Source organism: Herpailurus yagouaroundi, unplaced genomic scaffold (assembly GCF_014898765.1).
Source record: "Herpailurus yagouaroundi ecotype Mexico unplaced genomic scaffold, PumYag 200, whole genome shotgun sequence".
NCBI classification, from domain to species: domain Eukaryota; kingdom Metazoa; phylum Chordata; class Mammalia; order Carnivora; family Felidae; genus Herpailurus; species Herpailurus yagouaroundi.
Window position 1 is genome coordinate 2,918,110 of NW_024412431.1, and position 12,489 is coordinate 2,930,598.

Here is a 12,489-nt window from a genome sequence, read left to right on the forward strand (position 1 = left end):
TCATGACCTGAGCCGACATCAAGAATCAGACACTTAACTGAGCCACCCAGGTGCCCCAAAGATTTTATTTTTAAGTAATCTCTACACCCAAGAAGGAGTTAGAACCCACAACCCTGAGATCGAGAGTCATATTCTCCACCAACCGAGGCAGCCAGGTGTCCCAAGGAGTTGAAATTTTATTTTAAAAAAAAAATTTTTTTTTCAACATTTATTTATTTTTTGGGACAGAGAGAGACAGAGCATGAACGGGGGAGGGGCAGAGAGAGAGGGAGACACAGAATCGGAAACAGGCTCCAGGCTCTGAGCCATCAGCCCAGAGCCCGACGCAGGGCTCGAACTCCTGGACCGCGAGATCGTGACCTGGCTGAAGTCGGACGCTTAACTGACTGCGCCACCCAGGCGCCCCAAGGAGTTGAAATTTTAAATAAGGAAATCAGGAAAGGCCTCTAAAGAGGTGACATTTAGCAAAAAATTGAGGGAGATCAGGGAAGGAGCCACGTGGAAATCTGGGGCGGGGAGGGGCTGTGATCCAAGGAAAGGGAACAACCAGTGTAAAGGCCCTGAGGTAGGACCTTGCTTGGTGTGAACAAAGAGGAAGCCGATATAGCTGGAATGGAGTGAGAGAGGGAGACCGTGGAAGGACACAAAGGTGACAGCAGATGGCCGTAGGGTCTAGTGGGCTGCCAGGACTTTGGCTTTTCCTCTCAGTGAAGTGGGAGCCATGGAAGGTTCTGGGCAGAAGAGAGACACGCAGCCAGACTCAAGTGCTCACGGGTGTCCTTTAGAGGAACAGTGGGGGGCAAGGGCAGGAGCTGGGAGACCAGGGTAGATGTGGTGGAGGGAGTACAAAGTGGGCAGATGAGGGATCTATTCTGACAGTATTTGCTGATGGTTTGTCTGTGTCCCCCAGGTAGCAAGCTTCCTGAGGGCAGCATATCTTTTATTTCTTCCCTCTTGTCCCTTAGTTCCCTTACAAAGTAGAGGCTCAGTTAAAACCACAATGTGAATAGTTGAGATTTGTGCGTCGTTTAGACGTTATTGGGAACTTACTATGTTCTTACTGGGGAAAAGAAATCCACACTGGAGTAGATGCAGTACTGACGCAGGTCAGTAGAGCAGAGGCCAGAGGAGGTGAGAGGGTGGGGAGCCGACACCGTGGGCCCGGCTGCTGGAACAGCAGCCCAAGTAGGAGGAACAGCCAGTGCAAAACCCCCACAGGGAACTGTGCCTGACATGTCTGAGAACCAGCCGGGAGACCCGTGTGGCCGGAGGGGAGTGAGGAGCCAGGGAGGGTGAGAGAGGAGGTTAGGGTGGAGATTGTGGGGAGGGGCAGATCAAACACCGTAAGTAAGTGTTTCCCTGGGCCTACCTTGACCATGATCTCCACACGGCTGTGGGAGAACTTCTCAATGACGGACTCAATCCAGATCAACGGCTTGACCTACAGGCGGCAGAAGAGGGGGCTGTTGGAGGTTCTGGGGTCACCTCTCACCCCCTCCAGGGGGCCTCTCCCCTGCTTCACCTGGGTGCTGAGGCGGTAGGACATGAGCTCAAAGTCGCCGTCGGGTGGGATGAAGGAGATAGTGCGGTCATTGTCAAAGCGAGACAGCCGCACACACTGGTGGAATTTGACGTCTTCCAGTTCCACAGACTTGTTCTTGCTTCCTGAAACTCGGAGCCAAGCAGGCAGGTGACCCTGGGGGTCTGGGACAGGGTCTTTAGCCCTATCTTCCCTGCCTACCACTTACCATTACTTCTGTTTTAGAGATAAGGAAACTGAGGCCCAGAGAGGACAAGGAATTTGCCCAGGGTCACCGAGCTGGCCAGGGGCAAAGCTAGGATCTGAACCCAGGGAATCTGGCTCTTGCTGTCAGGTTTTTTTTTTTTTTGTTTTTAATTTAAGTTTATTTTGAGAGAGAGAGAGAGTGAGCAGGGGAGGGGCAGAGAGAGGGAGAGAGAATCCCCAGCAGGCTAAACACTGTCAACGTGGAGCCCGATGCGGGGCTTGAACTCACGTACCGTGAGATCATGACCTGAGCCAAAACCAAGAGTCGGACACTCAACCAACTGAGCCACCCAGGCGCCCTGCTATCAGGTTTTTCAATATGATGTTCTTCTGTCTCCTACTCCCACTGAAATGTCAGCGCCAAGGGCAGGGATTGGTCTTTTTCTCCATTGTATTTGTGCCAGGCAGTATCCACTTTGGGCACCAGTGAACAAGCAGCTGCAGCACCGGCTGTGACCAGCAGAGGGCACGCGAGTGCTTATTTCAGGGCCGGTTGCGATTCTCTGGGTCCCCAGATGGGGTAGGGTCAGCTCCCTCGCGCGCCCCCCTCCAGATGCTTACGGCCAGTGAGCTCAAAGAGCACACGGTCGTTGAGGCCAAGCCGCAGCTCTGGCATTCCCGACAGAAACACCTTGAGCTTGATGGTACCCACGATCTCACTCAGCAGGACGCTGCCGTTGGCATTGACCTGAGGGTGCACATGACACAGGACGGGGTGTCAACGGGCATAGAGCCTCCTCTCCTGCCCCCAGGCCATGGAAGGGCAGGGGTAGAGGTGTGGGGGGCTCACCAGCAGGTTGACAGACTCTATGACATCAATGAACACCTCGTTCTTCTTGTACTTGATGCCCTCAGAGCGCCAGGACACAGCATTGGTGACAGTGGGTGGCACTCTAGATTTGCCGGTCTCCAGCTTGTTGCCCTGCTGTGTGATGTACCTGTCAGGAAGGCAGGGGCGACAAGCAGCTGGACCCAGGGACACTTCCCTGACCCTCCCCGACTTCCTTCCATTAGTGGTTCACTCTGTGGCCACCCCCGTGGCCCACTCACTCCTGCAGGATCTTGCTGTCAGTGGTCTGTGGGAAGCCGAAGTCCATGAGCTCGTCCAGCAGCTCATAGACGATGACGAAGTTGTCTCGGATGCTCTCCTCCTCCAGCTCCTTGAAGTATTCAGAGAATACCTGGGGGTGTGGGGAAACCGACACCAACAGAGGCGTGGCTGTGGTGTAGCTGGGGCCGTGGGCTGCAGCCCCACTCATCCAGCCATCAATTCAACAAGCAACTGTTGGGTGTCTACCATATACCAGTGCTGGAACATTAATGGTGAACGGAGTCAACAATGTCCGTGCCTCCGTGGAAGAGTCTAGCGAGGGAAATGGACTGGTAACAGAACCAACACGATACAACGTGCTGAGTGCAAAAAATGAGGAAACCACAAAGTGGGAACCCTGAGGCATGGAGGTCCAGGAAGCCTTCCTGGAGGAGGGATTGGAAGGGCTCAGAACTATTTTGTGTGTGTGTGTGTGTGTGTACCATGAAACACTGTGTATCTGGTGCTGTTTATGGAGTAAGGTTTCCAATACATAAAATATACAAGATGACCAGGGAAACCCATTATATAGAAATACATCTAAGCTCGTGGATTCCCTGAATTCTATCCACAGGGCTTTAGGGGTTTGGGGACCCCAAGTCCAGAGCCTCTGGGGATTAGGAGGCGTGACCTCAGCAGAGAGCCTGTCAGTCATCTGACATTTGAAAAACCCTCTGTGTCTCACTCTGTTCCAGCCCCGTTGGCCTTCTTTCTGTTCTCACCTCAGAGCCTTCGCATATGCTGTCCCTCTGCCCGGGACATTCTTGCCATTCAGGCCTCAGCTCCAATATCACCTCCTCAGTGAAGACACCACCATCCCTCCTGCCCCCTTGAATATCAAGGTGAGTCTAGCACCCTCATCACTGGTTCTCCTAATGTCCTGTTGAATCACCTTCATGTCCTTTAACTCCTCAGGACAGGCAGGGACTGTGCCTCTCTTATGCAGAGCTGGTCCCCTCTCTGCCTGGCAGGAGGCAAGTCAATACATATTTCTTGTTGGTTGGAAAGTATTTACCAAGCACCTTCTCAGTCATTGAAAATGGCATAGGGGTGCCTGGGTGGCTCAGTTGGTTGAGCTTCCAACTTCGGCTCAGGTCGTGATCTCCCAGCTCATGGGTTCAAGCCCCACATCTGGGTCTGTGCTGACAGCTCAGAGCCTGGAGCCTGCTTCAGATTCGGTGTCTCCCTCCCTCTGCCCCTCCCCCATTCATGCTCTGTCTCTGTCTCTCTCAAAAATGAATAAACATTAACAAAACTTTTTTTTAGGAAAAGGGGGCACTGGGATTGGAACCCGGTTTTCTCTGGCTCAGATTTGAGTAGTATACCCTCTTGGGACCTCTTTGGTCCTCGCCCTATAGGGAGAGATGATCCCACAGCAGCTAATGAGAACACAGAGATAGATGGGGCTTCCATGGGGCGAGGTCAGGGAAAACTTCCTAGGAAAGATGGATCCTGAAAGACAAGGGCGAGACAGGTAGACAGACAGACCAGCCGGCCAATGGGAAGCCAGAACTTACCTCCACCGTCTTGTAGAGGAAGGAGTACACGAGGGAGGCGTTGGCGTTCTTCAGCGTGGTGGCTACCACTATGGGCAGCAACGTTAAGGAAAAGGTGCCATTTTGGAGGTCTCAAATGGAGCACGGACCCTAAAACCTCACCCTGTCCTCCCACCCTCATCTCACCTCTGTCCACCCACCCCCTGCCCCCAACCTGAACCACTGATGTGCTGTGCAACTTCTGTCCTCAGTCCACCCTCTCTGGACCTGAGCTGCCAACACCCCAGGCCTCCAGGGACCCAGCCAGAGTCTGGATACAATAGAGGTTGCTGTGTTTGATCCACAAAAAGTGGACCCGGCCATGGCTCAGCAGTGGGGCCAAGGCACCCTCCTCCTCCCGCTGCATGAGCAGAGGCATGAAGTTCTCAATCTCACTCATGGCCACATCGCCCTTGTAGTTGCGGCTGATCAGGGGCTAAGCGTGAGCAGAGAAGGCCCGGTCACTGCTGGGATCTGGGACCCTTCATCCGGGGGCATCAGAGTGCCTGGTTCTGACCCTAATTCCTGAGTGAAGGGCAGGGGCAAGACTCTGCTACTCTGTGCCTCAGTTTCCTCTTCTGTAAAATGGGTGCACGATAACAACAGCAAACATGTCTGGAGTCCTCCAGGAGGACCAGGCCGTGTCCTACTAAAGACTGGATGTTTGCTAACTGATTTTGTTCTCACTACAATCTGCAGGGGGTGTGCCATCACCCTCTTCATTTGAAGGATGGGGAAACTGAGGTGTGAACCAGGTGTGTAACAGCTGGGGAGACTGGGAATTGAACCAAGACACCCTGGATCCAGGATTCCCGCTCTTGCCCAGGGCTTCAGAGGCACCAAATTGGTGAGGTAGGGATGACAGGAGGGAAGGGGGAAGGCAGGAAGGCAGGAAGGAAGGAAAAAAGAAAGCTTATAGGAAGAAAGATAGATCATATAGCTCCCGTTAGCTCATATACCTCTGTCTGGCAGGAAATAAGCAGTCAATAATAATAGTACCTACTTCCTAAGGTGGTTTAGTCCAGTGTTTAGAACCAGAATGGCACAGGGCTGGTCCTCAAACACCCTAGGTTTCACCACCACCGTTTTTGTTGATATTAAATGACAAGATGAATGAGAGGGGGCTTCAGAAAGGGAGAGCCCCAAAAGGGAATGAGGGCCTCCTGCCCCTGCCATCTTCCCCAAATATTAATAACGTGGATGATGAAGGTGACAGAAATAACTTCAATCGACTGAACGCCTAATGTTTGGAGCAGGGCTACTGTGCTAAGTAGTTTACATTCATCGGGTTATATTAATTCCTATTGGGTGGGGACCTGTTATTCCCATTTTTACGGGTAGGGAGACTGAGGCTCGGAGAGGCAAAGCCCCTAGCCCCGGCACCTGGTTGGGAAACAGTGGAGGTGGGATTCGACCCGCGACTTCCAGGGATTGGGGGAGGGGTGTACCCGCTCTCCCGGAGCTTTCTGGAGCCTCCCGGCCTGCGCGGAGGGGCCGCCCCTGGCTCCAGGGGAGCGCAGCCTCACCTGTCCTTCCCCCGTATCCCCAGCTCCCGGCCTTACCTTGCCCTTGACGTCGAGGATGAAGACAGCCGAGGCGGACATTGTGGCGGCCGGCGGACCTGGGAGGCGGGGAGGGAGCGCCGGGAGGCGACGGCGGCGCCGCTTCCTTCTTCCTGCGGAAGCGCCGGCGCGCAGGTGAGAGCCCAGGTGAGTGCGTCTTAAAGGGGAGGCCTCCAGGTGAGCGGCGCGGTTGGCCGACGCGAAGACTGCTGCAGGGCGGAGCTTTGGAGGGGAGCGCTGCCCCGCCTCACTTTCCCTCTGCACCCAGGAGTGCTGATGGGAGGAGTCTCCAGACCAACCATTCATCCATTCGTCCACCCAGCCAGCAAGCCGGCCAGCCATCCGCCCACTCACCTGTCCATCTACCCCCCTACTCATTCATCCACCCATCCGTCCATCCACCCACCCACCCATCCATCCATCCACCTACTCACACATCCCTCCACTCAACCCACCCATCCATCCCTCCACTCAACCCACCCATCCACCCACCCCCCACCCACCATCCGCCCATCCATCCACCCACCTATCCATCTATTCACCAATCCCACCCACCCACCCATCCATCCACCTACTCACACATCCCTTCACTCAACCCACACATTCATCCTCATCCACCCATCCATCTACCCACCTACTCATCCACCCATTCACCCGCCCACCCATCTATCCATCCACCCACCCATCCACCCATTCATTCATTCATCTTGTTTCTCCTCCATCTTGTTATCACCCCCATGCATATCAGCCCCATTAGGGCAGAGATTTTGTCCTGTTCATCTCTGTGTCCCCAGTGCCCCATACTGGGTACTCAATATTATTTGTCCAGATCATTCATTCATTCGTACAATAACTATCGACTAATTAATTTATTCTTTCACTGAAATATTTACAGACTAGTAAATTCCTTCACTGAGGAACTGTGGGTAGCACTGTGAGCAGAAGACATGTAGCTGCCTTTATTATTATTATTAAAGTTAGTCTTACTGATACCAAAAATATTTATAAGCTCCTACTGTGTGACACGAAGATGTTGATAGAGGGGTTCCTGGGTGGCTTAGCTGGTTAAGCGTCTGACTCTTGACTTTGGCTCAGGTCGTTATCTCGCTGTTCATGGGTTTGAGCCCTGAGTAAGGCTCTGTATTGACAGTGCAGAGCCTACTTGGGATTCTCTCTCTCTCTTTCTCTCTCTGTCCCTACCCCATTCTCAATCTCTCTCTCTCTCTCTCTCTCTCTCTCTCTCTCTCTCTCTCAATAAATAAATAAACTTAAAAAGTTTTTTAGAGGGGCACCTGGGTGGCTCAGTTGGTTGGGCATCTGACTTTGGCTCAGGTCATGATCTCGTGGTTTCTGGGTTTGAATCCCACATCAGGCTCTGTGCACAGAGCCTGGACCCTGCTTTGGATCCTATGTCTCCCCCTCTCTCTGCCCGTCCCATGCTCATGCTCTGTCTCTCTCTGTCTCTCAATAATAAATAAACATTAAAAAAAATATTTTTTTAATTTTTTTAGAAAGATGTTGATAGAATGTTGAAAAGATAGGGGTGCCTGGGTGGCTCAGTCGGTTCAGCATCCGACTCTTGATTTCTGCCCAAGTCATGATCTCACAGTTCATGAGTTCAAGCCCTGCATCAGGATCTGCACTAACAGAGTGCAGCCTACTTGGGATTCACTCTCTCCCTCTCTCTCTCTTTCTGTCCCTCCCCCACTCTATCTCTCAAAATATATAAATAAACGTTTTTTAGAAAAAATAATGTAGACAAGGTAAATGATCAGTATTATTGTGATTATATTAGAAAATTATTCACTCAACGAACATTTATTGAGCACCTACTGGGTGCTGGACTGAACATACAGAAGCTGCTTTCGTTATGGTGATGATGCTGATGCTGTTGATGATGATTCGCGGAGTGAGTAAATATTTATTGGGTACCCTCTGTGGCACTATAGGTGGCAAATGGACAAAGCCACTCCGCTGTTCTCTTGAAGGGAGGGTGAGAGGCACATAACATAAGATGATCTCTGATCATGACGGGACCCCTGAAGGCCAGTAAAGTGGTGGTGGGGTTGGGGGCTGTTAGAGAAGGAATGCCGGGCTGTGAGACAGATCAGGGAAGGGACTGACATTTGGAAATTCCCTACCATGACCTTGTGAGTAGGAATAAGCCAGCAGAAAGAGTCCTCGTGCAGAGCCCGGCAAGGCAACTGGAACCAGCTGCTTGAGCTCAAGTCCTGGCCCTGCCACCAGCCAGCTGGGTGGCCTTGGGCACCTGCCCTCCCTTCCCTGGATTCCGGTCTGCACATCTGTGAGATAGAGTTAACTACACTCTCCTCATTAGGCTATTGTGCACAGGCATGGGTTATCACCCCCAATGGGACTCTTGGAGCAGGCCTGGGACGGAGCCAGCCCCCAGTAAATTATTAGTGTTAACTATTATTGGTGCTATTATTGTTGCTGTTGTTATTATTATTCTTATTATTACTATTATTTACTGTGTAGTGGGGATGGTCCCTCTTGGGCCTCAGTCTCTCCTTCTGTTAAATGGGCGTAAGAGTCTTGGTGCCACCTCTTCAGGCTTTGCTCACTGGCCTGCCGGGCATACCTCGATGTCTGTCCATTAACTGTTGTGGACCCCATACTGTCTGCCCTCCTAGCGGGACGAGCTGGGGCAGGAAAGGGAAAACTCACTTTCAGCCTGGCTGGAACTGATCCTGCTGGGAGGGGTGGGGAGGGTCCCGAAGGGCCTGGTGGAGGGGAGAGGGCACTCAGCTCTCCCAGGCTTCATCCTTCTGCAAACCCAGCCCCACACCTTTATCAGCTGCTGGGGGTGGGGTGGGGTGGGCGTCCCCATAAGGGGACTTGAGGCAGGGCGGTGAGAGCTGCAGATATGAGAACCACCACTCCCCTCTCTGCTGGTGTCGAACGTGGATAATATCACGGCACCGAGAGCTGACGTGCACGTTCATTGAACACTCCTAACGCTTTTTTTAAGTTTATTTATTTTGCAAGAGAGAGCCAGCAGGAGAGGGGCAGAGAGAGAAGGAGAGCGAGAGAATCCCAAGCAGGCTGCGCGCTGTCAGTGCAGAGCCTGATGTGGGGCTCGAACCCACAAACACAAGATCGCGATGTGAGCCAAAACTAAGAGTCAGACGTTGAACCGACTGAGCCACCCAGGCCCCACTCCTGACACTTCTTTGTGTCTTCCTCAATTATTTTTTCAAGTTCGTTATTTTTTCGCTGTTTGACTTTGGCCTTCCCATCTTTGGTTTTCCTGAAAATTCAGGACCTGAGGGGGAAGAAATTTCCTGTCTTCTCACATTGGAAGAAGCAGAGGCACAGAGAGGTGAAGCCACTTGCCCAACGTCACACAGCTGTGAAGCAGCTGAACCAGAATTTGAACCTGAGTCCTGGCATTCAAGAGCCCAATCCCAACCCACTCCCAACTGCTCCGCCATATTGCCAGATACAAGTATTGCTACTAAATGGGGCGCCTGTGTGGCTCAGTCGGTTGAGTGTTCGACTCTTGATCCTGGCTCCAGTCATGATCTCACGGTTCGTGAGTTCAAGCCCCGCATTGCGCTCTGTGCTGACCTCTAGGAGCCTGCTTGGGATTCTCTCTCTCTCTCTCTCTCTCTCTCTCTCTGCCTCTCCCCCACTGTCTCTCAAAATAAGTAAATAAACTTAAAACAAACAAACAGGTATTGCCACTACTAACAACAGCTCTCGATTGTGTGGTGCTCGTTATACCCAGGCCCTGCCCTCCATGTCCTCCATGTGGGAATCCTCCTAGCAACAATTAGAAACAATGCCTTGAGCTCTGGAGGCCTATTCCATTCCACAGATGGGAAAGCTGAGGTGAGGAGAGCATCTGCTGACTTGGACAAGTCACCCAGTCAGCAATGGAAAACCCAAGGTTTTATGATGTCTTTGCTCAAAAGAGGGGGATTCCTGCCCCTCTCCTACCTGTCCCCTGCTCAGAAGGTGGCCAGGGGGGTTGCAGACACTGTCGGGCCCTTGCCCCAGCCCATCACCACCGAACCTCTCGAGAGCCCTTCTCCTGGGTCCCTGAGATGTTTTCAGGCAGTAAATAGAACCCAAAAGCCTGGGCCCAGAGCCCTGGAATCTGAAACTCAAGGCCTGTTTGGCTGAAAAATTCATGAACCCAAAAGCTTCTGTGGGGTCAGAGAACAGAGCAGCTCTGTGTGCCCAGACGCCCCGCCTCAGCTGCAACCTCTCCTATCCCCAGGGGCTGTGGCCTTGTCCCAGTTCCTCCGAGATGCCTACAGCCTGCCCCAGCCTCCCCTCTGGGACTCTGCCTCTAGGCTCCCCCTTCAATCCCTTCTCCACACTTTACTAAAGGGATCCATCTGAAACTCAAAACTCCCTCACTCTCACATCCCCCATGGCTCCCATTGCCCTGGAGTTGCCTGACCTGGTGCAGTCAGGATCAACCCCTGCTGACCCCTCCCACGAGCCACTGCTTGAACCCACTACCCCAGACGCAACTGACTTCCTTAATTTCAGTTCCTCTCTCTCTTTCTCTCTTTCCTCAGGCACCTAACCGCACAGGATACAACGCCTGCCCCTTTGTCCTTTCTCAGCCTCTTTCTCAAGCAGCAAGAAGGTCTCCTCTTCAAGGAGTCCTCTCTGATCTTCCGATCCACGTCTAGGTCACGTCTGTTCTCTGGGCTCTCTCAAATGTCCCATGCTTCCCTGTCACAGCTGTGTAGCACCGTGTTTTTAAAAATCTATTAAAAAAAAAAAAACCCTTTTATTATCATCACTGTATTTATACATATGGCATAAACTACCATTTTATCCATTTCAAATTTTTTTTTTCAACGTTTTTTTATTTTATTTTTGGGACAGAGAGAGACAGAGCATGAGCGGGGGAGGGGCAGAGAGAGAGGGAGACACAGAATTGGAAACAGGCTCCAGGCTCCGAGCCATCAGCCCAGAGCCTGACGCGGGGCTCGAACTCACGGACCGCGAGATCGTGACCTGGCTGAAGTCGGACGCTTAACCGACTGCGCCACCCAGGCGCCCCCATTTTATCCATTTCAAATGTACAGTCCAGGAACATCAAGCACATTCACACCATTATGTAACCACCCTCACCATTTATCTCCAGGACTCCTTTCACCTTGCGGGGCGCCTGGGGCTCAGTCGGTTGCGCATCCGACTTGATTCAGGTCATGACCTCGCGGTTTGAGAGGCCCTTGTCAGGCTCTGTGCTCACAGCTCAGAGCCTGGAGCCTGCTTCCAGTTCTGTCTGTCTGTCTGTCTCTTTCTCTGCCCCTCCCCCACTCACGCTTTGTCTCTCTCTCTCTCTCTCAAAAATAAATTAAAAAACAAAACAAAACAAAACTCCTTTCACCTTGCAAAACTGAGACTCTGTCCCATGAAACCCTAACCTCCCAGCCCCTTGGGCCCCTCCCTAGCCCCTGGTGCCCACCGTCTCCTTTCTTTCTCCATGAATTTGACTCCTTTGGGGACCTCAAATAAATGGAATCATACAGCATTTATCCCTTTGTGACTGGCCTGTTTAAATCTATTTTTAAAAATTTCTAATGTTGGGGCGCCTGGGTGGCGCAGTCGGTTAAGCGTCCGACTTCAGCCAGGTCAGGATCTCACGGTCCGTGAGTTTGAGCCCCGCGTCGGGCTCTGGGCTGATGGCTCAGAGCCTGGAGCCTGTTTCCGATCCTGTGTCTCCCTCTCTCTCTGCCCCTCGCCCGTTCATGCTCTGTCTCTCTCTGACCCAAAAATAAATAAACGTTGAAAAAAAAAATTTTTTTTTAAATTTCTAATGTTTATTTATTTATTTTGAGAGAGAGACAGCAGGGGAGGGGCAGAGAGAGAAAGAGAGAGAGAGAGAATCCCAAACCAGGGTCTACACTGTCACTGTAGAGTCGGATACAGGGCTCTGTCTCACCAACCTCGAGATCATGACCTGAGCCGAAATCCAGTTGGACACTCAACCAACTGAGACACCCAGGTGCCCCTAAATCTATTTTTTACCAACAGGGCACCAGGGTCCCTTTTTCCTCCACATTCAGTCTTTTTTAAAACAAAATTTTAATCACCCAAAAAACGCATGAATATGTTCTCCTATTAAAGAAAGAGGAAGAGGGGCGCCTGGGTGGCACAGTCGGTTAAGCGTCCGACTTCAGCCAGGTCACGATCTCGCGGTTCGTGAGTTCGAGCCCCGCGTCAGGCTCTGGGCTGATGGCTCAGAGCCTGGAGCCTGTTTCCGATTCTGTGTCTTTCTCTCTCTCTGCCCCTCCCCTGTTCATGCTCTGTCTCTCTCTGTCCCCAAAATAAATAAACGTTGAAAAAAAAATTTAAAAGAAAGAGGAAGAAAGAGAGAACATTGTAGACTGGGAAAAGGTCCCCTGTGCCCACCCCCCATCTTGGTCTTTCTGACAACCACTGATTCGTTCAGATCTTTTTCTATTAAGGTACAGGCAGGTGTGTGTGTGTGTGTGTGTGTGTGTGTGTGTGTGTGTGTGTGTGTGT

General features: G+C 51.9%; 1 protein-coding gene and 1 long non-coding RNA gene across 5 annotated transcripts in view; one reads left to right on the forward strand and one right to left on the reverse strand.

Annotated features, from left to right (window-relative positions):
* AP1M2 (adaptor related protein complex 1 subunit mu 2) overlaps positions 1–6,081 on the reverse strand; it is a 14,059-nt gene extending 7,978 nt beyond the window's left edge. The window contains exons 1-8 of one of the 3 annotated variants that reach the window (XM_040449877.1): positions 5,974–6,081; positions 4,691–4,847; positions 4,394–4,461; positions 2,837–2,967; positions 2,577–2,724; positions 2,348–2,474; positions 1,523–1,665; positions 1,370–1,441 (exon numbers count right to left, since the gene is read on the reverse strand). In XM_040449877.1, coding sequence (XP_040305811.1) covers positions 1,370–1,441; positions 1,523–1,665; positions 2,348–2,474; positions 2,577–2,724; positions 2,837–2,967; positions 4,394–4,461; positions 4,691–4,847; positions 5,974–6,015 — 888 coding nt within the window. In that variant the 5' untranslated portion in view covers positions 6,016–6,081. Of the gene's footprint in view, positions 1–1,369; positions 1,442–1,522; positions 1,672–2,347; positions 2,475–2,576; positions 2,725–2,836; positions 2,968–4,393; positions 4,462–4,690; positions 4,848–5,973 lie in introns of all 3 variants that reach the window. The other 2 variants (XM_040449876.1, XM_040449878.1) reach the window with 2 other exon arrangements.
* Positions 1–10,753, forward strand: part of LOC121013984 (uncharacterized) — a 19,979-nt gene extending 9,226 nt beyond the window's left edge. The window contains exons 3-5 of one of the 2 annotated variants that reach the window (XR_005783007.1): positions 3,604–3,718; positions 5,961–6,120; positions 10,527–10,753. This is a non-coding gene — a long non-coding RNA (uncharacterized LOC121013984). Of the gene's footprint in view, positions 1–3,603; positions 3,719–5,960; positions 6,121–9,256; positions 9,519–10,526 lie in introns of those variants that run through there. The other variant, XR_005783008.1, reaches the window with a different exon arrangement.
* The last annotated feature ends 1,736 nt before the right edge of the window (positions 10,754–12,489 follow it).